This window comes from Anguilla rostrata, unplaced genomic scaffold, assembly GCF_018555375.3.
Source record: "Anguilla rostrata isolate EN2019 unplaced genomic scaffold, ASM1855537v3 scaf0978, whole genome shotgun sequence".
Taxonomy (NCBI): Eukaryota; Metazoa; Chordata; class Actinopteri; order Anguilliformes; family Anguillidae; genus Anguilla; species Anguilla rostrata.
This window is the reverse complement of record NW_026986336.1, coordinates 24,326-52,265: the sequence shown is the minus strand read 5'-3', so window position 1 is coordinate 52,265 and position 27,940 is coordinate 24,326. Positions and strand designations below refer to the sequence as shown.

At 41.1% G+C, this 27,940-nt stretch overlaps 1 protein-coding gene across 1 annotated transcript; it reads right to left on the bottom strand.

Annotated features, from left to right (window-relative positions):
- Positions 1 to 27,161, bottom strand: LOC135246934 (GTPase IMAP family member 8-like). Its single transcript, XM_064320206.1, has 6 exons — positions 27,013 to 27,161; positions 4,039 to 4,629; positions 2,583 to 3,173; positions 1,089 to 1,679; positions 677 to 710; positions 1 to 183 (listed from the first exon to the last, which is right to left on the bottom strand). The coding sequence occupies exons 1-6, from the start codon at positions 27,020 to 27,022 to the stop codon at positions 105 to 107; spliced, it is 1,896 nt and encodes a 631-aa protein (XP_064176276.1). The 5' UTR covers positions 27,023 to 27,161; the 3' UTR covers positions 1 to 104.
- Between the last annotated feature and the right edge of the window lie 779 nt (positions 27,162 to 27,940).

The following is a 27,940-nucleotide window of genomic DNA, read 5'->3' as shown; positions in this document are numbered from 1 at the left end:
CATTTACTAAACAGTTTGGCTTGCTAGCTTTAAATTCAAGTTCATAAAGGAGCTAGGTTGCTGTCATACCTTGCTAAGGTTAGGGTTAGGGTTAGGTTGAGCTTTCATCTGTCATGTGTTAAATGCTGGTGAGGCTTACCTATAGCTGAGCCAGAGGGCAGCCAGTGAGGAGCAGGGATTGTCCTGGGAGAAGAAAATACGCAAAGTGAGCAGTGAGTAGCTGTGGAAGGATTTAGTGGTGAAAGACTCAACCGCACGGTCTTCAGAGCCCTTCAGAAACACAACTCCCAGGATCTAAGCAATGTGCACAGTGCTGCGCATTTTCAGTGTGTGTGTGTGTGTGTGTTACATGCGTTTGTATGTGCATGTGTGTATGTGTGTGTGTGTGTGCTTGTGTCCATGTTACTTGTGTTTGTGTGTGCATGTGTATGTGTGTGTGTGTGTTTATGTCCGTTTTACATGTGTTTGTGTGTGCATGTGTGTGTTTGTGTCTGTGTTATGTGTGTTTGTGTGCATATGTGTGTGTGTGTGTGTGTCTCAGTGTTACACGTGATTGTGTTTGTGTTTGTGTGTGCATGTGCATGTGTGTGTTCGTAGCTGGTCTTGTAAGTGCATGCAAAATGTATCTGATGTGCAAAATGGATTGTTAAAATCAAGATTGTGGAATTTGGCTTACTCTGTGCTGGAGCTGTTTATGGGGTAGTGTCTGGCTGCAAGAAAGAAAAAGCATACACTGATTAATGGTGAATGGGGTTGACCTAATCTCATTGCAGCGACTTGATGAATGACAGTGCAGCCAAATCACATAGCTTCCATGCTGCTGCACTGCCTGGTGTAACGAAGGGGAAACCATGCTGCTGCACTGGCTGGTGTAATGAGGGGGAAACCATGCTGCTGCACTGGCAGGTGTAATGAGGGGGAAACCATGCTGTTGCACTGGGTGGTGTAATGAGGGGGGAAATCATGCTGTTGCACTGGGTGGTGTAATGAGGGGGGAAACCATGCTGTTGCACTGGGTTAATAGCTTGCTCCTGCAGAGACCTTGGAGAAAGTTTTGATTATATTTGAAATTGTTCTGGCCACTTTACCTCCTTCATCCAATGTCTGCTTCTCAGTGGCCACCATGTTACCAATCTTCTGCAGCAGCTCTGAGACCTGAGAGCGACTCTCCATTTGCTGGTTATTAAAGACATGGTATCGATTCCCACACTTCTCTATGAGCTGCTGCAGGTTTGCGTCATTTCTGATGAACTCCTCAATGGTTTTCTTCCTCAGTCTGTCTCCATAAGTGAAGAGGACCATGGTGCGCTGATTCACTCCCTCAGGGAAGAGCTCCTGCAGGGTCTCCATCACTGTCCTCTCCTGCTGAGTGAATCTTCCCAGCTGTATGACCAGGAGGAAAGCGTCAGGTCCACGGCCACACAGAGCCAGGGCTGTCTGCATCTCCTCTCTCAGCTTCTCCCCTGAGATCTCAGTGTTGCAGAGGCCAGGAGTGTCCACCACAAGCACTGTTCTCCCAAACATGTCTTCTTCTCTTCCCTCACTTGTCAGGGTCAGAGATGAGGGGCTGGTCTCAGATTTAAACTCCTCTCTCCCCAGGATGGTGTTTCCTGCTGCACTCTTTCCTACTCCACTCATCCCCACTAACACCAGTCTCAGGGGAAGGAGGACATTGGTGTCTGGAAGAAAGGCAGAAGTATGTATTGCTGTCATCAATACACTCACATGAGCATGAATTGAGTTTATAGTCTATTTTTATTGTCCTGAACTACCAACGTGATATTGATAATGCTACGGTTAGCCAGGATGCTTGTTTTAAACCTTTTCAAATTTTGTAATGGTGCAATTAAAACTCCGAAAGTGAATACCAAAATCGCATTCTTGAAGCTTGAATCTAACACTGAGTCACTTAGGGGTGATTTGCTTGAGCTTTTAAATTAATAAAGGGGATCAAAAAAGTGAACTACAAGAGATTTTTTAGATTGAGTTATGTTAGTAGAATGAGGGGACATAAATGAAAATTAGCAAAAGGTCAATTCTGTACAGACATTAGAAAGAATGTTTTCACACAGATAATCTGGAGATTTTCTGGAGATTTTCAAGACTAGGCTTGATAGATATTATACTATAAATATGGCATACATTTCAGTTTGGGTCCAGGAGTGGGCAGAATGCACCAAGTCTCATTTGTGCTGCCAGATAGAAGTAGTGCATTTTAGAATTGGGCAGACGAAGGCCACCAAAACTATAATCCCCCATGAACTTTTACATGCTCCTCCTCAAAGTTTTATGATTCCAGACAAATTCTCTAATGTTTAAAAAAAAAAAAAACGAGGGGGAAACCATGCTGTTGCACTGGCTGGTGTAATGAGGGGGGAAACCATGCTGTTGCACTGGGTGGTGTAATGAGGGGGGAAATCATGCTGTTGCACTGGGTGGTGTAATGAGGGGGGAAATCATGCTGTTGCACTGGGTGGTGTAATGAGGGGGAAACCATACTGTTGCACTGGGTTAATAGCTTGCTCCTGCAGAGACCTTGGAGAAAGTTTTGATTATATTTGAAATTGTTCTGGCCACTTTACCTCCTTCATCCAATGTCTGCTTCTCAGTGGCCACCATGTTACCAATCTTCTGCAGCAGCTCTGAGACCTGAGAGCGACTCTCCATTTGCTGGTTATTAAAGACATGGTATCGATTCCCACACTTCTCTATGAGCTGCTGCAGGTTTGCGTCATTTCTGATGAACTCCTCAATGGTTTTCTTCCTCAGTCTGTCTCCATAAGTGAAGAGGACCATGGTGCGCTGATTCACTCCCTCAGGGAAGAGCTCCTGCAGGGTCTCCATCACTGTCCTCTCCTGCTGAGTGAATCTTCCCAGCTGTATGACCAGGAGGAAAGCGTCAGGTCCACGGCCACACAGAGTCAGGGCTGTCTGCATCTCCTCTCTCAGCTTCTCCCCTGAGATCTCAGTGTTGCAGAGGCCAGGAGTGTCCACCACAAGCACTGTTCTCCCAAACATGTCTTCTTCTCTTCCCTCACTTGTCAGGGTCAGAGATGAGGGGCTGGCCTCAGATTTAAACTCCTCTCTCCCCAGGATGGTGTTTCCTGCTGCACTCTTTCCTACTCCACTCATCCCCACTAACACCAGTCTCAGGGGAAGGAGGACATTGGTGTCTGGAAGAAAGGCAGAAGTATGTATTGCTGTCATCAATACACTCACATGAGCATGAATTGAGTTTATAGTCTATTTTTATTGTCCTGAACTACCAACGTGATATTGATAATGCTACGGTTAGCCAGGATGCTTGTTTTAAACCTTTTCAAATTTTGTAATGGTGCAATTAAAACTCCGAAAGTGAATACCAAAATCGCATTCTTGAAGCTTGAATCTAACACTGAGTCACTTAGGGGTGATTTGCTTGAGCTTTTAAATTAATAAAGGGGATCAAAAAAGTGAACTACAAGAGATTTTTTAGATTGAGTTATGTTAGTAGAATGAGGGGACATAAATGAAAATTAGCAAAAGGTCAATTCTGTACAGACATTAGAAAGAATGTTTTCACACAGATAATCTGGAGATTTTCTGGAGATTTTTAAGACTAGGCTTGATAGATATTATACTATAAATATGGCATACATTTCAGTTTGGGTCCAGGAGTGGGCAGAATGCACCAAGTCTCATTTGTGCTGCCAGATAGAAGTAGTGCATTTTAGAATTGGGCAGACGAAGGCCACCAAAACTATAATCCCCCATGAACTTTTACATGCTCCTCCTCAAAGTTTTATGATTCCAGACAAATTCTCTAATGTTTAAAAAAAAAAAACGAGGGGGAAACCCTGCTGTTGCACTGGCTGGTGTAATGAGGGGGGGAAACCATGCTGTTGCACTGGGTGGTGTAATGAGGGGGGAAATCATGCTGTTGCACTGGGTGGTGTAATGAGGGGGGAAACCATACTGTTGCACTGGGTTAATAGCTTGCTCCTGCAGAGACCTTGGAGAAAGTTTTGATTATATTTGAAATTGTTCTGGCCACTTTACCTCCTTCATCCAATGTCTGCTTCTCAGTGGCCACCATGTTACCAATCTTCTGCAGCAGCTCTGAGACCTGAGAGCGACTCTCCATTTGCTGGTTATTAAAGACATGGTATCGATTCCCACACTTCTCTATGAGCTGCTGCAGGTTTGCGTCACTTCTGATGAACTCCTCAATGGTTTTCTTCCTCAGTCTGTCTCCATAAGTGAAGAGGACCATGGTGCGCTGATTCACTCCCTCAGGGAAGAGCTCCTGCAGGGTCTCCATCACTGTCCTCTCCTGCTGAGTGAATCTTCCCAGCTGTATGACCAGGAGGAAAGCGTCAGGTCCACGGCCACACAGAGTCAGGGCTGTCTGCATCTCCTCTCTCAGCTTCTCCCCTGAGATCTCAGTGTTGCAGAGGCCAGGAGTGTCCACCACAAGCACTGTTCTCCCAAACATGTCTTCTTCTCTTCCCTCACTTGTCAGGGTCAGAGATGAGGGGCTGGCCTCAGATTTAAACTCCTCTCTCCCCAGGATGGTGTTTCCTGCTGCACTCTTTCCTACTCCACTCATCCCCACTAACACCAGTCTCAGGGGAAGGAGGACATTGGTGTCTGGAAGAAAGGCAGAAGTATGTATTGCTGTCATCAATACACTCACATGAGCATGAATTGAGTTTATAGTCTATTTTTATTGTCCTGAACTACCAACGTGATATTGATAATGCTACGGTTAGCCAGGATGCTTGTTTTAAACCTTTTCAAATTTTGTAATGGTGCAATTAAAACTCCGAAAGTGAATACCAAAATCGCATTCTTGAAGCTTGAATCTAACATTCACCTAAATTTCAAAAATCAAATTATTATGTCATTATATGAATTATATTTGATAAAATTTGGTCTTCCAAAATGCACACACTAGTGTGTGTCATTGAGAGCATACATTTCAGTTTGGGTCCAGGAGTGGGCAGAATGCACCAAGTCTCATTTGTGCTGCCAGATAGAAGTAGTGCATTTTAGAATTGGGCAGACGAAGGCCACCAAAACTATAATCCCCCATGAACTTTTACATGCTCCTCCTCAAAGTTTTATGATTCCAGAAAAATTCTCTAATGTTTAAAAAAAAAAAAAAAAAAAAAAAAAAAGACTATGGGGCAAAGGATTGGACAAAGATTGGAACAGATACATCATCCTTGGCAGTATGTTTATTTTGACAAAACCGATTCTAGAGGTAAATCTGTCAATAGATGTCAATAGATCTACACCTTCCGGATCAACAAACAGTAATTACAAACTACACACTAGCTCTATTTTAACGATCTGAGCGCATGGTTTAAAGCGTATGGTGCAAGTGCCTTTAGGGAGTGTCCAAATCCACTTTCGCTAGTTTAACGGCGGATAATCTGAGCGCAGAGTAAGGCGCATGGTTCAAAGGGGTTGTACTTAGTCTCTTAATTAATCATAGACGTGTTTTGGCCGTAACATGAAAGTAACATCAGAGTGTCATCTCCCATTCCATTTAAAAATCCAGGTGCGCTTGCACCTTGGCGGATTGCTATTATAATGGCGGATTTGCCAAGTAGTAGGAAAGAATGCTTCTCTGCAGAGGAAACGGATCTGCTCGCGCGTGAAGTGAAAGCGCGCGAGCAGAACATCTATGGCAACAGCAGGATTCCACCAAATATTATATTATGAATATTATGTTAATATATATAATATAATATTAATATTATATTACCAATATTATGACTAACCATTATGACATGTATTTTTTAAAATATTGCGTGTTGTGCACCCGCATATGTAGGCGCATGTTACTATCTTAATAATGCACCCTTAAAATAATAGTAAAATACTGCACCATTGACTTAAGACCAGGTTTTTGTTGGTCAATCACGCAATCGCTTTCCGCTGTCTCAAGATAGCCATGCGCTAACAATGCGCCTGACCGCACCTAATTTTAAGATCAACACGCCCATGGGCACTCAGATGGGCGCAAGTACATTTGCTATTTAAACAACGTGGACGCTGTACTGGAAAATGACAACTGCATCGGTCTGAAACTAGCAAAGACACATCCGTTGTGCTTGGCGCCGCTTTGTGCCAGTTTGAAAATAGAGCCCTACATCTCCTTATAGATCAATTCCCAACGATTTTCTTCAATTTTCCACATATGAACATGGAACTTGCAACATTTTGTCCAGTAATAATATTGGCTATCTGTGTGACACAAAGCTTGAATGACCACATTCTCTTCAATGCTTAGATGAAAAAACCATTGAAACACTTGAAATTATTTAGGAAACATTGGGTAGCAGCACTGTTTTGGAACCCAATATTGTTTCTTGTAACTTGACTAATGACTAATAGACAGTACTTTGTATATGTGGGCAACTTGCATTTTTGTACATTGAAAACTTTTTTTTTCAAATAATGATAAACAGGATTCCAGCAGGTTCACAAAATATACTTTAGCCTATTGTAATAAAACAAAGCAATGGCCAATCATAAATAAAACAGATATCTCCCCAATTAAAATGAAATAGACAATGGCCTATAGGATAAATAAAACAATACAGGCAAAGGCAAATAATGATGACATGACTTTGTTTTTCCTTCGGAAGCGCACTATCAAGAAGCAGAGCACATTGATGGTTTTAAGTCATTCCTGATTATTGTATCGAATTGTCCGCAGACAGAAAACTCTCTCTCTGCCTCCGTGGATGTAGGCTGGATCATGGCAAGCATGACAAGCAGCTATTGCAGGTGTTTTAATGAAATTAAACCACATATATTTTCTAAACTAACAGCTCTGGTGTAACGCCAATGAAAATAGTTTCCTCCCCCCCATTTTCCTGTAATTATATTATGTTATATTTTATTATAGTTTGGTTGGGAATTCTTGGGATTCACAGGAATTCCTGACTAAACTATTTCATGTAAATTCCCAGAATTTCCTGGGAACCTGTTTCCCAGGGTTAACCCCTACTGTAGTTGTAACAGCATTTTCCACAGAAGTAAGAAAAATGTCTGCAAATTTACCAGTAATGGGCCTCATTCATAAAACATCAATCAATCAATCAAATTTTATTTGTATAGCGTATTTTACAGCAGTTGTCACAATACGCGTTACAGACAACCCTGGCCTAAACCCCCACAGGAGCAAGCCTAAGGCAACAGTGGCAAGGAAAAACTCCCTGTGGCATATGGGAAGAAACCTTGGAAGGAACCAGGCTCAAGGGGGAAACCCATCCTCCTCTGGTCGGCTCAGGATGCCGACTGGTGACCAACATGTCAGTCAGTTTTATAAGGTTTATGATGTGTAAGGTCTATGATGTGGTTATTCAAAACATGCGTATTATCACAATTGATCATAAACTTCCCCATGACCATTAAACAATGCAGAACAAACAACAATGAAGAGATAGCAAAAAATAATAATTACATCTTCACTTCTCTCAGGTCAAAAACCAAAACTTTAATATTGGCTCAGTGTTACAAATCCACATATTCACAATCAAAGCACCTATCTTAATGTAAAGTTTATATTAATGTTTGTAATTTATTATTTCATTGAGCAGGTTTTCTGTTAATTCATGAATCATTATATGAGCATGTGTTTACTTGTTTTTGACATTTAATTAAAACATGAGATATAACATTATTTAAAACACAATCATATATTTAATTTAAAAACACATCTAGAAACAATCATGTCAGAAATGTATTAATTTGGTGAAATAAATTGATTTAATCAATGTATATCATATTAGTTGCCCCCTCCCACCCTCTGCCTACACTTCCAGGTCTCCTATCTGCCCCCCTCCCTCAGGGGTGAAATGAGCTTCCCACTGTCATCAGAACAGCAGAAACCCTGCCCATCTTCCCACTGCAGTCAGAACAGCAGATACCCTACCCATCTTCCCACTGCAGTCAGAACAGCAGAAACCCTGCCCATCTTCCCACTGCAGTCAGAACAGCAGATACCCTGCCCATCTTCCCACTGCAGTTAGAACAGCAGAAACCCTGCCCATCTTCCTAGTACAGTCAGAACAGCAGAAACCCTGCCCACCTTCCACTGCAGTCAGAACAGCAGAAACCTTGCCCATCTTCCCACTGCAGTTAGAACAGCAGAAACCCTGCCCATCTTCCTAGTACAGTCAGAACAGCAGAAACCCTGCCCACCTTCCACTGCAGTCAGAACAGCAGAAACTCTGCCCATCTTCCCAGTATAGGCAGAACAGCAGCAACCCTGCCCATCTTCCACTACAGTCAGAGCAGCAGAACCCCTGTCCATCTTCCCACTGCAGATTGAAAACTCTCCTTTTCAGATTGCACCATGGCTCCCCTGACCCATTTTAGATATCCTTTATTTCTGTCTTTCTTTCTCCATGGTCCTCTTTCTTTCTCTCATATTACAAGATGCTTTTAGTCGGACTTATTTTCCATATAGATAACACTTTAAATAGCATTGCAGCTGAATTTTTAAACATTGCTGAGTAATATTGGCACTAAATTCACTCCATAGCATGTGTCTGGCTCAACTCACAGCCACAGCCACACTCTTTCTTTGCCTGGGTTTAAACAATATTCCTATGAAAGACCTTTTTGTGTAAGATTAGCAGTGTGTTAAGTTTGACGCTATGTTCCAAGGTGGTAAAAAAACCTCATAAACAATCCGCGTTTTGTGCATTTCCGTGTTCTTTATGAACACACAGCCCAAAAATGTTCCTCCCTTTTTATTAAAGCCAGTGACAACAAGTTATTCAGATACTAATGACCTTTTCCATTGTTTTAATCAGATATGCTCTTCTCTTTTAGATCCTGTTGCTCCTTTTAAAACCCAGTTATAGTCAACTATTAAAGCACTCGCTTGGATTAATGATGACATGCGTAGCCATAAAAGAGCATGTAGGAAGGCCTTCCAAGGCCTTACATGGTTTGGCGCCCAATTATATTAGTGAACTTTTAATTGCTTATTGTCCTCAAAGGCCTCTCAGATCTGCCAGCCTTGGGCTTTTGCCTGTTCTGCAGTCTAAATTTAAATCCAGACGTGATCCAGCCTTTGCTGTAATGACCCCTAGGCTCTCCCATACAGCCTTTTGCTACTGCTACTGTTTTATCATTTCCTTTTATTTTTCTTTATTATGTTTTACTTTTACTGTGCTTACTTCTTTGTTTTATTCTTTGCATTTTAATATTGCTTTTTTTCATCAACTTTTATTTTCTGTTCATTCTTCCCTTTTATGGTACTTTAATTGTACCCCTGTGTTATAATTTCAAACCTTATTTTTGTCATCTTTGGAAAGCTCTTTGCGCTCTATGCTTGAAAGGTGCAATTTAAATTACTTTTATCATGTTATTATTATTATTATTATTATAATAAGAGGGTTGGGAATCTACAGTAGAGGGATATGGTTATTGGGATCATTACAGTGGATAGTTTTATTTCTGTGTTGAACCCAGCAGTGTCCCACCATTGTCCTTTCTGTATGGTAAGAGAAACTGTTTCTCATTGTTTTTGGGGTGTGCCAGACTTCAATCTCCATTTTCTTTTTTGGAAAGATTATTTCAATTACTATGGGAAACCTTTACAAGTTAGGTTTTTATCCTTGGTTTCCCATACAAACAAAAACAAAGAGTTAAGTGCCAACTCATTAATTTCATTTTCATTTTGGCGCTGAAATGATTTAATTCAAGCAAAGATTCCAGTTTACACAAGTTGCGGAAAAATTATTGGTGGAGGAGATGGGCAAGATGTGGTGCTTGTAGAGAGGAGTATGACAGGGACAGAGTGATGATTGAGTTTCAGTATCGAAAAGCAATGGAGAGCTTGAGTGTGTTTTGGCATGTGTGGTGTCATTAGGGTGTTTTATGTTCGGTGGAGGGAGGGGAGCTGCTGTTTGCACATGGAATAGGGCGAGGGAATGGAATATGTTTCTTTTGTGATAGGCTTGTGTTTTTTCATGATTTTTGAACTTTGATTTTTGGTTTATTGTGTCATTGTTTTTGATTTATGTGATATCATTGGTGTATTGGTGTGTTGCATGTGGAAATAAAATTATTTTTCTCTCTTTCTTTCTGATGTTACAGGTTTAACTGTGTAAAGACAAGTTATCTGTCTAGTGACACTTTCTTTTGTTACAATACAAATTATCGTTAGTTGGGTTAACATTGGGTTAACTGCAATTTTACACGTCCTTTACTGCTTCCAATTTTCTATTGGATTTTATTGGAACTCTAATACTTGATCTTAGGTTTAGGGTTAGGGTTAGGTTTACAGTACATAACTGGAAGCATAAAGCTACAGTAACATACCATCAGTGGCACTCATTTTATGGTAAAAAGTATATATGCCCATATTCTAACATAGACTAGTCATAGCATATAATACCTTTACTGCTGGACATTTGCTGAAGCAATTTAAGTTAAGCACCTTGCTCTCAGAATACAAAGCAGCACATAGTTACTTGAATTAAATAGTTTGTTTGAATCTCAGTTACCACTTCCTACACATATAATTAACCCTGAAGTTAAATTAACATAGATGTGTTAAGTGCTCACTTATCCAGTTGGAAACAATCAGTTAAAAAAAGAATACAGGGTATTTACTGAATAGTGCATTTCTTTCCTGGTTTAACTTCCGCTTCTTTAATAAAAGCATTATATCTCTCTGCCTGTTCTCTAGCCTGTCTCTCCATTTTTTCATGAAGCTCCTTCAAAGCATTAAATAGGGCTTCTCCCTCCAAATGTCTGCTGTGTTCTTCTTCTTCCTCTCTTCTGACCTCTGCTTTTTCTTCCAGAATCTCCTTCTTCTTCTCTTCAATTGCTTTTTCAGCCATCTTGTACATTTCATTGTTGAAGTAGCCTCCTCCATTGATTGTCACCATCTTATCAATCTTCTTCAGCAGCTCCAAGACCTGAGAGCGATTTGTGTCCTCATTGTTAAAGACATGATATCCACCACGGCACTTATCAGTGAACTCCCCAAGTTTTTTATTTTTACTCAAAAATTCTTCAATAGTTTTATTCTTCAGTTTGTCTCCATGAGTGAACAGTGCCATGGTGTATTTGGCTGATTCAGCACCAAAAGTCTCCTGAATGATTTCCACCGTCTCCTGCTCTTCTGGTGTAAATCTGCCTATCTGGATCACCGAAAGGAACACGTGGGGTCCCGGAGAGGACATGGAGATGCACTGTGTAATCTCATCTATGATCCTATCATTAGTCGGCTCTCCGTCAAACAGGCCTGGAGTGTCAATCACAGACACATCTCTTCCATCCACTTTCCCTCTGGCCTTCTCACATTTTTCTGTCACAGGGGAAGAGGAGGTCTCTGATTTAAACTCCTCTGCCCCCAGGATGGTGTTTGCTGCTGCACTCTTTCCTACTCCAGTCTTTCCCACCAACACAATCCTCAGCTCTTCAAGCTGCTCGTTTTCTGTGGAAAAACAGCACACTACAGTTACCTCTTCTGATTACTGTTATATATTTCATCTGTGAAACTGAAGATTTAACTGCAAGAAGATTTAATTACAACATTTAATTATTACACCATTGAGCACTGATTTTCATCCAGTTTGACAAGCACTTCCATTTTAGGCATTTCATGTATGCTCTTATTTAGGGAAACATTCACAGTTTATATTATTTTTTATATACAGTCCATTAATAAAGCAGGGTATTTGCTGTAGCAGTTCAGGTTCAATGCTTCTCTTGAAGTACAACAGCATTGCTACCCCAACCCTAACTTTAACTCAAATCCACCTGGGAATTAAACCTACAACTTTAGTGTTGCAAATGCAAAATGTAATGTAATGTAATGTAATGGAAATATAATTCCCTTATTCCAATGATTCTGCTACACTGCTGCCCTGTTTCCGCTGTCAAAATATACAACACAATCTCTTTTTTTTTGCTAGGTGGTTGCTATGGTATTCTATGAGGTTGCTAGGTTGTTGCTATAATGATCTAGGTGGTTGCTAGGGTGTTGCTAGATGTTTGTTATGGAGTTCTAGGCAGTTGCTAGGGTGTTATTAGGTGGTTGCTATGGTGTTCTATGAGGTTTCTAGGGTGTTGCTACGATGTTCTAGGCGGTTGCTAGGTCGTTACTGAGTCCAATGAGGCAACCCATAATTCTCTATGACAAAGGTTCCAAAGTTATGAAATATCAAACATCAGCCAATCAGGAAAGGGGGCGAGGCTAATCTGCACCAATGGACAAGGGCGTTTACTGAGTCCTATGACGCAACCCATAATGCTCTATGACAAACGGTTCACAAGTTATGAAATATCAAAGATTGGCCAATCAGAAAAGGGGGCCATGCTAATCTTCACCAATGAACAATGGACTCTCTACCAAGTCCAATGAGGCATCCCACAATTTGTGGGCAATTTTGCTCCATAGAGATGAATGTTAAATGTCCAAAGCCCGAGAGAGACCAGAGCACTGCTGCTAGAAGACAGACCATTGTGACATCACAAGGGTGAGAAGACAGCATTGTGACATCACAAGGGTGAACATGCCGCCATTCATTCTCTATGGGAAAAATCCCCCAGAAAAAGTCACATTTCTCAAAAACCGTCCACCCAAACTTTCCACAAAGTAATAGCACACCATTCCCGATGAAGCCGCTCGATTTGACATATTGCACGAGTATGTGGTGCCTAAGGCAACCACACTAATAAATATGTGGGATAATAATAGTGTGTTTGCCTAAGGCAACCACACTAATAATGAATAAATAATATGTGCAATAATAATAGTGTGTTTGCCAAAGGCAACCACACTAATCATATGTGAGATAATAGTGGTGTGATTGCCTAAGGCAACCACACTAATGAGGAGAACAGGCCATTCAGCCCATCTAGAACAAAAGAACATAAGAACACATAATGAGGAGAACAAGTCATTCAGCCCATCTAGAACATAAGAACATATGAATACATAATGAGGAGACCAGGCCATTCAACCCATCTAGAGCATAAGAACATAAGAATACTGTGGTGGGGGGGCGTGGTTTTGCGTTGGCTGCAGAGAGAGAGAGTGGGCGGGGCGGCTCTCCGACTCTGCGCCACAGCTGTTGGGGATTACTAATCAGCACCATTGTTTAATTGTTTCATTGATTGACAATGTACTGATTACCTCGACAGTGAGCCTGGACGCTTAAAAGGTGGTCTACGGAGGCAGATGAAAGACGGACTGGAGACGGAGGAAGTGCTGACCGAGAGTCAGCAGCGACCGTTGCGTTTGGTACGAAACCGAAAGCCGCGTGGTGGCCGTGAAAATAAAAAGACGCATTCGCGTCCTGAAATAACTCTCGTCTCTCTCATCTATTAACCGAGCGGTGGCACTCAGCTTGCTACAAATACATAATGAGTAGAGCAGGTCATTCAGCCCACCTAGAACACACTAACCCACATCATAAAACACATTTTTAAATACTTTATACTGTTATTTGCTCTTGTTTATTTTTGCATGAAAAGATTGTTTACCCTTTCAGCTTTCAGAACAGCACAAAATAAATCATTTCGAAAAACATTTCGTATGTCTGTATGTGAGGTATTAACATTGCACTCACTTATGGCTCTTTTGTCTATGTAAATGTCTCTGCAATCCAAAATGCCTCCACTTTGCGTGATGAAAATTGGGACAGCTTATCTGCTTCTCCATCATCAAAGTCGATGTCTACTATTAATGAAATAGTCCTATCATCCATCCATCCATTATCTATACCTGCTTATCCTGGGCAGGGTTGCAGTGGGTGCTGGAGCCTATCCCAGCGTGCATTGGGCAAGAGGCAGGATTACACCCTGGATAGGCCGCCAATCTATCGCAGGGCACATAGTCCTATCATAATTGTTATATTTTTCCAAGCCCACAAATAGTCCCAGAGCCAATCACAGCTCTTAAACGTGGCCAGCTTTTTTAATGCTGCAAAATAGCTTGTTAGTTTCAAGTAGGCTACAGCTGAAAGTAAATATCTCATAGTAGGTCGGATACAAACAAAATAAATTTACTGTAATTCCAGAATCCCGATGTGTGTGATGTCTGAGCCTACAGCACTAATGCACTGTAACAGCCAAATTCTATTGCCAGTTCATTGCATCTCACCTAAACTAATTCAGAAATATTTCTGTAGTGAAATGGATATGTCGCTTTATATTATAGTTATTGTTTCCCCATGTTCAGTGATCAGATTAAAAACAATTATTTCCCACTAACAAATTTGTTCCTTTGAAATGGTTGGTTAAATAAATTCATTCAAGCATATTCAAGCATATTTACATATTGAAATAATGGTAGCTATCATTCTTATTTATGTTTAGAGTCATCTTTGTTTAAGCAGCATTCATGTACAAGCAAATAAATAAATCTGCTTGCCTGTCTTAAATTCCCAAGATAAGAGCCACAAAAACAAACTGACATTTTGTTATCCGTTGTACACAATCTAGCCTTCGGGTAGGATACTAAATGTGATAATAAAATACTGAACCACACACAAATTTGGCAACTTGCATAACTGGGGAAATTCAAGTTCTCCATCATCTTTCTAGAATTTAGATAATGTCAGATTGTGTGGGATGGTTTTTCAACCCTAGTGGGGAGCATGATGATGTCATCCTTAAATGTGAAAAGACCTCTGTGGAAGCATGCAGTGATTCGATTGAGGCTTTTAAATTCATAAAGGGGATCAACAAAGTGAACTACAAGAGATTCTTCAGGTTGAGTTCTGTTAGTAGAATGAGGGGACAAATGGAAATTAGCAAAAGGTAAATTCCATACAGACATTAAGAAGAATTTTTTCATGCAGAGAGTAGTCAATGCGTGGAATAGCTTGCCATGTCATGTAGTAGAGGCAGAAACTCTGGGGATTTTCAAGACTAGGCTTGACATGGTGTTAGATACTATTTAGTCTGTAGGTAATCAGAAGATGAATTTAGTCAGGAAAATGGCGAGGATTGTTGGGCTGAATAGCCTGTTCTTGTCATTATGTTATGTTACGTTCTGAATCATGTAAGCGTAAATGCACCCAACTTTAACCCAATATCACTTTACAAAACTGAACATGGAATATTCTCTTTACTTTACGAAACAGAACATGGCATCTTACCCTTACGAAACTGAACATGACATCTTCCCTTTACCTTATGAAACTGAACATGGCATATTCCCTTTACTTTACGAAACTGAACATGACATACTCCTTTTACTTTACGAAACTGAACATGACATATTCCTTTTACTTTACAAAACTGAACATGACATACAAACAGGAAGCGGCTACCATCTTTTCTCTCCAAGAGGTGGAACAAAACAGGAAGTGGGTTGTCAGGGTTTCACATTTTACACACAAAATAGCAATCTGATTTCAGTTCAACTTACTGGATCTTGTTGGGCTGCTAAAACTTTTCACTGTTCAGTCAAGTTTAGATTAATTTTATTGAATTGATCTAAATTACTCTCAGACTCAATGTTTGAGAATTACTATTTAGGGATTACTTTCAGTTACCCGGTTAGTGCCCAGCACTCTGAATACCAAATCCAGAATAAGAGATCACCCTTAACACCTCAATACATCAACTGTAACACTTAAAAATACTTAGAGGGAATTCACTCTCCACACTTATGAATTCAGTTATCACTATTTGACTTTGTTAGTGGATCATTCTGTCAGCCTGAAAGAGGAACCACAATCATGTCTGTATATAAAAATATGTTTTAATAAGAAATTATGCAGTAATTAACCAGTCTGGTTGCAAAACTGGATAAAGATATTGACACAATATGACATAATGCAATGCTATACGTATGAAGTTATATGTAGTCACAAACAAGATTTGAATATATTGGTATCATTGTTCGTACATCTCGACTGATAATACGGACGTCTAGGTTACAATCATACCGATTGGCCACTTGACTCACATTGAGGAATGCTCAGGTAGATATTTTAAAGCAGGTGAATTTTAAAGCATTAGAATTATGGTGTTACTTACAAGTCAATTGTCGAGAAGGGAAGTTCGCTGAGGCCCAGCTAGTGGAAGACCCACTCGATTCAAAGCTGTGAAATACAGCTCTGACCAAAATGAGTGTAGGTCGGCAACACCGGAATTCCTCACAGACTTCAGTCAACACGAGCAATGCAGCACTTCAGCAGAGATGGTTTCTCAGCGGATCGGAGCCAGCAGCGTGGCCTCTTAATCTACTAAAGTAACTGTAATGGTAAATCCAGGCATGGCTTCAGACTACATTGTATGGGGTTACTGTGGTATGTATTAAGCATCACAGATAATACGAGAAAACAGTTGTTTTATATCAACTTATATCAGTCAGAACATTTCCATCTATTCCTATGTGGGGATTAAATGGGTGGAGTTCAGTTTATTACCAGGCTCTGAGCTATTGGGTCCAGGTCCTTTGTGACGTCATAAAGGACATGATATAATGGCCTATAAATGTTTTAGTCTCATTGTATATCTCCTCCCATAGTTTGAGGCAAATAAAAGTATTCTCTCCTGCTAAACCAGCCTCTTTGAGTCTGAGTGAAACACTCCTTTGCCATAGAGAATGGTTGTTGTCAATATAGATAAAATATCAAATTTCTTCCAGTGCAGAAATACACATCCTCCTTGAAGGTTTATTTTTTTACCAGAGCTGGCAAATATTCGGTAATATGGAGAAGTTGGGCATAGCCTGTTGCTAATTGTTTTCATTTATGAAGTACAGCAGCTTATATGACAGGCCTCATATTTCCCGTTTTGCAGAAATCACGGACGGAATCACAGAATCTGGTATAAAAAGCGAAATGTACACATAAACTGGAATGTCACAGAATTGTGAATTTGTACAGTCTGATGAGCGTGTAACGTTTAGCAGTTTCGGTTTGCTATATATGTAAAACAGTGACTGTGACAAAGGGTGCGGTGGCGTAAGTATAAACACGCAGCTGAAATATGGCCAGTGTATTTACTCATGGATTTGACGGCCATCCAACAAGCCTTGATTAACAAAAGAATCAGCAAGCACGTAGAATTAGAGCTCCCTAGGTCGCAACTTGTGTAGCCTTCTGTCCTGCTCCCTTCTGTTATTTCGTGGAGATGCACTTTTAATGTCTGTAAGGTTTATCTCATAAAAAACATGTTTTCAACGTACAAAAATGCCAAGTTACTCACACATACAAGACATACCCCATCTATAACTCATTCATTCAGACTGCCAAAATCCAGGCCTGCCATTAAAAGTTTTGATATCAAAGTGACGCCAAGTCACGGTACTACAAACAATATAGGCTATCTTGCCGCACCGAAATTAAATAAGATGTATTCCAAAGCAATGCTACCCAATATTTCCTCAATTCTTTCAAGTCACTTGGCCCTGTGTTTTGTAATCTCACCATTTTACAATATCATGCAAACTTTGTGTCAGATCAAAGTGTGAAACATTTCAAATTGCCTCATGGAACACGTTGAATTTCATGTAGAAAACTGCTGGTGAGTAACTACAGGAAGCATATTATTCCAGAAATCATGTTTATACTTGCTTCTGAACTGAATTGGAGTAAATGTACAAGTTATTGTATATTTGCTACATACAAGAAATACTGCATGTAAAATACATATTGTACATACATACATAGAGAACTTCTTTCTCCCCATGGGGACATTTCCCTGGCAGCATGTTACATTCACATTAACGAACACACACTTATACCAAGAAACATACAATCATTCATGCAACAGAAAGGCTGGGCAGGGAAATACATACATACCAATACAAATTGGACATGTACACGCCTATTCGATCAATCTTGATTGTGAGAAAGCCATCCACACATATGTTTGGTCTGTCCATGTAGTGCATGCTTATACACACAGGGCCAAGTGACTTGAAAGAATTGAGGAAACATTGGGTAGCATTGCTTTGGAATACATCGTATTTCATTTCGGTGAGGCAAGATAGCCTATATTGTTTGTAGTACCGTAACTTGGCGTCATTTTGATATCAAAACTTTTAATGACAGGCCTGGATTTTGGCAGTCTGAATGAATGAGTTATAGACAAGGTATGTCTTGTATGTGTGAGTAACTTGGCATTTTTGTATGTTGAAAACATGTTTTTTATGAGATATCATTTCTTTATGCAAAGCGTTTTATTATGAGAGTGAGAAATGCGAAGTGACCCTGTAAGAAACGGTTGTGGATTATGCTATCCTTGTGTGAATGTTAGTGAATGTGACATTGTTAGTGCAGCACCATGACATAGCTATGCAATGCGTGAAATATCATTAGCAAACCTGTCCGTGGTTTTAAAGAACACAGGCCAGTAAGCACAGAAGAGCTCCCATTGAATCCATATGGCTTTGCAATATTGCAGCCGGTTAATTACTGAACGTGCAGACGGTACGTCATAATGCAGTGTATACGTTCGGTGAATGGCGGGTAGATATGGTGCAAAAGCAATAATTGAGAAGTACTAGACAATTATTAGTGAGGGTAAAAGCAGGTTAAAGAAACATGTTCCTAGCTGGGCTTGAACCTGAGACCCTGCATTTCCAATTCTGTAACCTTGCCCACTAGGCCACAGCAGACTAGTTGTTTAAACTAGAAATGTTTCAGAGTAAAAAGGTATGGGTATTTTGCGTGTGTATGCGAGTTTTTGATTGGCTCGTGTAGGTGAAGATTTGGCTGGTGTCGGTAAAATGTCCAATGGGGAGACATGTTGTTAGTGGGATAGGCGGCAGGAAAAATAAGAAGAAGAAGAAGAAGAAGAAGGAGAAAACGCAAAATCCCCTTAGTTTGGGGCTTTATTGTGTGGACATGTGAAGTTGTTTATGAAATCTGTCTGTTGAAATGGGGTCAGAATGTACAGAATTTAATGTTTTTAAGGGCTGAGTGCCTGTGGCTGCTGTGGTTATTTCTGTGGGGAATCCTGAAAAGTGCCAAACTCTCGGTGCTGTATAGGTATGGGGCATGCCCCTGCCAAGGCGTAACTGGCGGGATGGCATACCTGCCATCCCAACCAATCCCAATATATATATAAATAAATATAATATATATGGGGCATGCCCCGCCAAGGCGTAACTTGGCAGGATGGCATACCTGTCATCCCAATTGCATAAGATAATGTCATAATGTTATAAACACTCACTTAAAACTCCTTGGACCCAGATGACACCAATTTGCATAATATAACACTCCCTTATTTCTTAACATAAAATAATAATAATTATTATCATTTTTGTTATGCAGTGGAGACTCGAGACTCTCAAATATGTCACCAGATTTGCATTTGAAAACCACAACTACATTCTGACCCCCCCCCCCCCCTTCCCCCCACCTTTTTCCTTCCACACGTTAACTCGCTATCGCCCAATCAGGGCAAACATCCTCAAGCTATGCTGGGTTAGGTTTTCTTCTTCTTATTTTGGTGGTGGTTACTTGGTTGTGTGTTCCTTTTTTCCTGTGGTGCAGAAACTGTGGTGGACAAGGGAAACGCTTTGGCAAGGTCTGGCTTAGTCTCTCTGTTTTCTGGCATTTTCAAATTAATTATATAATGTTTTCTTTATTGTTTTCTTTTCTGTAATTTAGAAGCAGTGAGCCTGCATTCAATAAAGAATGTATGATTTCAATTCATTATTCTAATTGACTGCTTCTTATTGATTTCAATTATTCAATTTTAAGACCTGATATAGAGTTTGTTTTGTCTTGTTGGTTGGTTCCACCAGTTTAGTGTGGACTGACCAATTAATGAATTTGGCAATTTAATTGATAATTGTCATTTTCAGCAATATTTATTAAATTAAATCATGTAAAATATATTTCATATGTAGGTTAAGTGAGTGGTTCTAGAACACAATACCACTTGTTTTTCATATTCAGAGTGCTGAACATTTTTATGCTGCTTTACAAATATCAACTGATCAAAGTAAAACAATATTTTTAATTGCTGTTTTATTAATAATTATTAAAATAATTGTATTAATAATTATATAGCTACATTTCATGCTAAATGATTTTACATTGCACATTTAAAGAAACACACAACGCCCTATGGGTTTCGACAGTGAAGGCATTGCTGCAATTAAAAGTCATTTACAGTTGGGGCCAAAAGTTTACATACACCAAGGCTAAAGACATTCAAACTAAATTTTTCACAACTCCACACGTTACCATGTTACCATACATGTCCTGTGTTAAGTCAATTAGGGTATCTACTTTATTTCCATATGATGCAGACCTGCCAACCTTGGGAAAATATTTTGAGTACCACAATAGTCAGCGTAATGCTTAGTTCACATGCTGCACTGCACTGCACTGCACTGGGCTATATTATGATATACTTGCGAGTCAAAAGTTTGAGTACACCTGCTTAAACCCATTTTTTTTCATGGTTAATATTTCATTATATGATATGTGTGCTTACACAAACTGATAACTATAAGTGAATTGCATTTAATTATTTAATAAAAATGTAAATAATTTATTTTGTATATTGTAACATGTTTTAATTTTCAAGTATTTACAGAAACTTATGTTGTAATGTAAAAAAAAAACATGTTGCAATGTACAACTCTGTCAGTTATGAATAAAACCAAGTTTCTGTTCATGATTTCCATTTTTATTTAATAATTAAATAATTGAATCAGCTTATATAGGCACATATCATATAGGGCGAATGAAAAAAGCATTCAATTGAAAAATTACATTCTAGGAATGTAGGCCTTTGTAACTAGAGGTTTAGCTAAATTATTACATGAAGCTCCTTGGTGGCTAATGTCAAAATCATAAATGCACAATGTGCAAAATGCATGGTGCGGACGTTTTGCGGGGCGGAGGTACGGCCATTGCTCCTGATATTTTGCTCCAACAGAGTGTGCGCGATTCAATGTTAGAACAGGGAGTCTCTGTGGCGTTTGAGTTACTGCAGCTAAATAATTCCGTCAGTTATTCAGACCGTAGCCGTCTTGTAACGAGGCTAAATCGTATGCGAGCTACTACTACGGCTAACTATATACACAAATTTATCTCATTAGGATATACCTCTTGAAATGCATCATCACGTGAAGTTACCGAATATGTTTTAACGTTTTATATGTTAACATTACGGTCACATTTTTGATTATTACTCTCACACTTCTCATTTTACCTCAGCAATGCAGCATTACGCCTCGGTGGATAATAAAGTACCGCTGTGTATCAGTGGATGTTGAGCGGGTCGGGGAGGGGTTACAGAACCACAAGCACAAGGTCGCATCTGGTCCAATCCGAGGGATGTAGTTTAAATACCGAATAAATGTACGGTATTGTTTTTTACATTACATTACATTACAGGCATTTGGCAGACGCTCTTATCCAGAGCGACGTACAACAAAGTGTATAACCATAACCAGGAACAAGTATGACGAAACCCCTAGAGAGAAGTACCGGTCCAAGTGCAGGGAACAACCGCATAGTTCAACTTGGACCCTGATGGTTAAACTGATTAACACTAACAACGAGAACGGCAACAACGCAATCTATGGAAAAATAAAAATAAAAATACAAGTAGTCATTAAGACCGTTAATGTACCTAAGTCACCTACGAAACAGCTGCCTAGTTACAACCCTAAGTTTAGTCATTTATAGGGGGGAAGGGAGGGATGGGGAGAGGTGCAGCCTGAAGAGGTGGGTCTTCAGTCGTCGTTTGAAATGGGTCACAGTCTCAGCTGTTCTGACCTCCACAGGGAGGTCATTCCACCATCGTGGGGTCAGAACAGACAGGAGACGTGTTCTGGAAGCGCAGGTGCGAAGAGGGGGAGGTGCTAGGCGTCCTGAGGTAGCAGAACGGAGGGATCTGGCTGGCATGTAGGGTTTGAATATCTTGTGGAGGTATGCTGGGGCTGATCCCTTGACTGCCTGGTATGCTAGGACCAATGTTTTAAATTTGATGCGAGCTATAACAGGCAGCCAGTGGAGGGTAGTGAGCAGGGGAGTTACGTGGGAGTGTCTGGGGAGGTTGAAGACCAGATGAGCCGCAGCATTCTGAATGAGCTGCAGGGGTCTGGTGGCAGATGCCGGTAGTCCAGCCAGAAGAGAGTTGCAGTAGTCCAGGCGGGATAGAACCATTGCTTGGACCAGGAGCTGGGTTGAGTAGGTGGTGAGAAAGGGGCGGATTCTGCGGAAGTTGTATAGGAAAAATCTGCATGCCCGGGTTACTGCTGCAATGTTGTTGGAGAGGGACAGCCTGTTGTCCATCATCACTCCGAGATTCTTGGCGCAGGGTGATGATGTCACTACGGTGTCCCCTAAGGAAATGGAAAAGTCGAGGAGGGGAGAGGATAGAGCAGGAATAAAGATTAGCTCCGTCTTTCCCGGGTTGAGCTTCAGGTGGTGATTGTCCATCCAGCTCTGAATGTCCCTCAGGCAAGCGGAGATGCGGGCAGGAACCTGTGTGTCCGATGGGGAGAAGGAGAGAAAGAGTTGCGTGTCGTCGGCATAGGAGTGATAGGACAAGCCATGGGCAGATATTACAGGGCCAAGGGATCTGGTGTACATGGAGAAGAGAAGGGGACCAAGGACTGAGCCCTGGGGAACTCCGGTGGTGAGGGGACGGGGTGGTGATACCTTACCCGCCCAGGCAACCTGGAAGGAACGGACAGAGAGGTAAGACTCAATCCAGTCAAGAACTGTGCCGCGGATCCCTGTTGCTGCCAGGGAGGACAGGAGGGTAGAGTGATCCACAGTGTCAAATGCAGCGGAGAGGTCTAGAAGAATCAGGACAGAGAAGAGGGAGGCTGCTCGTGTGGCATGGAGTGACTCACTGACCGAGAGGAGTGCAGTCTCGGTCGAGTGGCCAGGCCTGAAGCCAGACTGGTGGGGATCAAGCAGGTTGTTCTCAGAGAAGAAAGCAGAGAGCTGGTTAGATGCAGCACGTTCAAGTGTTTTGGATAGGAAAGGGAGGAGAGATACCGGGCGGTAGTTCTGAATGACTGAAGGATCTAGTGTGGGTTTCTTCAGCAGCGGGGTGATGTGGGCCTTCTTGAAGGATGAGGGGAAACATCCAGAAGATAGGGAGGAGTTCACGAGGGAGGTGACAAAAGGGAGGATGTCTGGTGTGATTGCTTGAAGGAGAGATGAGGGGATAGGGTCGAGGGCGCAGGTGGTAGGGCGGTGAGTGAGCAGAAGCTGGGAGACTTCAGTGTCTGAGAGGAGAGAAAATATGGAGAAACAGGGGGCGGAGGACGCAGAGGGGGCGGAGGACGCAGAGGGGGCGGAGGACGCAGAGGGGGCAAAGGAGCTGCGGATGTCTGCAATCTTTTCGTCAAAGAATGCTGCAAAGTCATCTGCAGTGAAGGAAGACTGGGGTGGAGGAGGTGGCACGCTGAGGAGAGAAGAGAAAATAGAGAAAAGTCGACGAGGGTTAGAAATGAAGTTATGAATTTTGGTTTGGTAGAATTTTGCCTTAGCGGCAGTGACAGCAGAAGAGAACTCTGTCAGGAGAGACTGATAGGCTGAGAGGTCAGATGGGTCCCTGGATTTGGCCCACTTCCTCTCAGCAGCGCGGAGGGCGGCCCTGGAGGTACGTAGGATGTCAGACATCCATGGACTGGGAGGGGATGAACGTGCTGGCCTAGGGACGAAGGGGCATAGGGAGTCGAGTGCTGAGGAGAGAGATGACGTTAGGGTGGAGGATGCAGAGTTAGTGGGGAGCTTGGAAAATAATTGAAGAGGGGGGAGGGAAGCAGTCACTCTGGGAGCAAGAGAAGAGGGTGATAGGGAGCGGAGGTTACGGCGGACAGTGACAGTGGGGATGGGAGGGGGAGAGGGAGGATGTGGAGAGAGGGGGAGGGAGAAGGAGATGAAATGATGGTCAGACGTATGCAGGGGGGTAACCGTAAGATTGGAGCTGGAGCAGGTCCTCAGGAAGATCAGGTCTAGGAGGTTGCCTGCCTTGTGGGTTGGAGGAGAGTGTTGTAGGGAGAGGTCAAAGGAGTGAAGTAGTGGTAGGAAGGCAGCAGACTGGGAGGCTTCTGGGAGGCTTCTAGGTGGATGTTAAAATCTCCAAGGAGGATCAGTGGGGTGCCGTCCTCAGGGAAGGAGCTGAGCAGGGTGTCTAGCTCATCCAGGAAGTTTTGTATTGATTGATTATTTTCCGTAATTAAATTAGAATATATATATATTTTTTGCGTAGTTTCAGTTGGCATTTCGTACATGCGTATTTTGATACTATATTTGGCCGGTTTGCTTAGTATGTATTGTCTGAAGGGACAGCGCCCATGAAACCCAACCAGACATTCATCCACAGTCACGTGGTGGCCTGGATTGTAAAGAAAGGGTAATTGCTGAACCCACTTGTCCCATACATCCCATACTGCTGCAAGTTTGTAATGCTCTCATCGGTCCTGCCTTGTTTCTCTGTCATCAAAGCGTATGACACGGGAGAAAACATGGAATGTCTTTAGAGACATGGTGGCTGGAAATATTGCCCTTCCAGTGTCAGCATTCCAAAGGCTTGCTGTTGCTTCGTTTTTTGACTTGTAGACTCCTGCCAAAATGAGCAAACCAATGTAGGCTGGCAAGTGGGTCACATCCAAGTCTTTCCAAGTGTCCCCACACACGCACCTCCCCTCTAAGTTTATCATCTCAAGAATATCCTTTTCGATTGATGGTGTTACGAAGAGCTCAAATGCTGACTTGGACATGGCTGACAGCATATCTGGTGAGGACTGGAACAATTTTGATGACATTAGCAGCACTATGTCTACCCTGTCGTTCAAGTGGGGAGAGGGACTATAATAACTTCCCATTTTTGGAAGGTAACATGTCTGCTGGTGGTTGAGAGACAACAGGAGGGTCAACACTAAGGGTCTCATTCTCATCAGAGGAGGATGCCTCAACATTACCCTCTGTCTCAGACACATTCTCCTCTATGCCACTTTCACTGTCAAAGAGCTGTGACAAAACCTCATTGGTAGAAAATCTTTGCTTAGAGGTAATTTTTATTATTATTATTATTAGTATAATAATTGGGATGGCAGGTATGCCATCCCGCCAAGTTACGCCTTGGCGGGGGCATGCCCCATACCTATACAGCACCGAGAGTTTGCACTTTTCAGGGTTCCCCACAGAAATAACCACAACAGCCACAGACACTCAGCCCTTAAAAATATTCAATTCTGTACATTCTGACCCCATTTCAACAAACAGAACTTCATAAACAACTTCACATGTCCACACAATAAAGCCCCAAACTAAGGGGATTTTGCGTTTTCTCCTTCTTCTTCTTCTTCTCTTTCTTCTTCTCATTCTTATTTTTCCTGCCGCCTTTCCCACTAACAACATGTCTCCCCATTGGACATTTCACTGACACCAGCCAAATCTTCACCTACACGACCCAATCAGAAACGCGTATACACACGCAAAATACCGATACCTTTCTACTCTGAAACATTTGCAGGTTAAATAGCTAGTCTGCCTGTGGCCTAGTGGGCAAGGTTACAGTCCTGGAAACATGGGGTCGTAGGTTCAAACCCAGCTAGGAACACGTTTCCTTAACCTGCTTCGTCCCTCACTAATTATTGTCTACTACTTATCAATTTTTGCTTTTGCACCATATCTACCCGTCGTTCACCGTTCAGTTATTAACCGGCTACAATATTGCTAAGCCATATGCATTATGACTTACCGTCTGTACGTTCAGTTAGCTACCGTACAAAACCTTCATCTCAGCAAACGCCACGTTTCTACATTCATGTTACCTCGCCCTGTTCTCTATCTAGCCACATAGGCTACAAACAATTACTACGTCTGTACATTCAGCAACTCCGCATTAAAACATTACATTTAAAATCATGATTCACTCATATGTATAACTACTAGCACTGAACATGAGAAAAACACATTCGTGCGATAGATTGCACATGTTATTTAACCCTCCACTTCAACAACGAACGTTAAATACAGACTGTTATATGTACCGTTTGATAAGGAAACTAAGTTCACTCATGGTCACTTCATTTACTTCGCACTATAGTCTGTGATCATGTCAACCTTCACCTACATGCCCATTCTGCTAAAAAAAAAACATGTTGTTTCAACTACGCAATTTCATCATTTCGCCTAATTTATCTCACACTTGTTATTTTCTCATATGCAAAGCCTGCTGGAACATATGCGTCTGCTCCTATTCTCCACTATCAACTTTTCCGGTTCTAGCTTAACAAAACAGCAAAGAGGATTCCTACCTGCAGATAAGCCTATCAAAATGCCTTATAAACCGTACACACACTAAAAGTGCATCTTCACGAAATAACAGACAACGGAGCAGGACAGAAGGGTACACAAGTTGCGACCTAGGCAGCTCTAATTCTACGGGCTTGCCGATTCTTTTGTCAATCAAGGCTCGTTGGATGCCCGTCAAATCCGTGAGTAGCCTACATAGCTACAACCTGCCATATTTAACCTTTTCTGATGCGTTTACAATTACGCCTCCGCACTATTTGTCACAGCCACTGTTTTACATATATAGCAAACCGAAACTGCTAAACGTACACGCTCTTCAGACTGTACAAATTCACACAATGATAGCCATAATTCACAACCGTTTCTTACAGGGTCACTTCGCATTTCTCACTCTCGTAATAAAACGCTTTGCAAAAAGAAATGATATCTCATAAAAAAACACGTTTTCAACGTACAAAAATGCCAAGTTACTCAAAAGTATTGATATCAAAATGACGCCAAGTTACGGTACTACAAACAATATAGGCTATCTTGCCTCACCGAAATTTAATAACATGTATTCCAAAGCAATGCTACCCAGTATTTCCTCAATTCCTAGGGACCTATATTTACTGAATATTATATTATATGAGTCCTATGAAATGAAATGCAATTGAGATCAAATGCAATCCATCAATTGAGATGCAAATTTAAAAAATCAACTGTTTCTCAAACAGTTTATTTATTTGTACAAATTAATGTTGAAAAACAATTTTTTTAAAAATCACGAACTTACCACTGCTCATGTTTGCGCACTGGTTGGTCAGGACAAGTCTGTGGAGAGTAGTCGGATGTACTGGTGCTTCAGAGGGACAGCAGTATCTGCTGCATTATGAAGGTTCCTACTTTTATACACTGCTAACTTCCTGGAAACACCCACTGATAACTGGCAGCATTTAAGAACACCCCTGCAGATCACTGATGTAACCATCAGTAATCTAAGAACAAAGCATAAAAGCCAAAAAAGGGTTTTCTTTGCATGAGTATTAGCATTTTATGTAGAAAACATTGGACAAATAAATACATGTTCAAGCTGATTCTAAAATGTCCAACAATAAGACAGACTGCTCAATCATGTATGTATTAACTAATACATAAAGGACAGTGTTATTACTTGTTTATCACAAATTCTAATTATTTCTTAATTTCTGTTGATATTATCTTGATTACATATTACATGTATCTGCAAAAAAGAGAAATTGTTGCAAAATATTGCAAAAATCATCAAATTCTGTTAATAAATGCAGGGTTTTTTCAGCGTATTTGTGCCAGTACTGCAGCTTGAACCGTGTTTGCTTACCATGTTAAGGGAGCTTGTTACAAGTCACTTTATTATACTTTTATTTATTCTATATGTTTGTGCAAAATGTGAATCATTTTATATAATAATATTTTCCCATACTTTTTCCAAAAATGTGAATTGGCACATGTATACTTTCCATGCATCAATATTTCATAAATAAGAAAAGCAAATTATCTTTTACTCCTGTTTGAATAGCTATACTGACTGAACCACATGATAGCCTGTAACTTTGCATGGTATAGATACTTAAAGAGATCAAGGGTCAAGACTCTCATTTAATTAATTACACAAATATTTAACATGATCTTTTCTGACTGTAAAACATGTGATATCCTATAAGCTGCATGAAAAATCCTGTGCT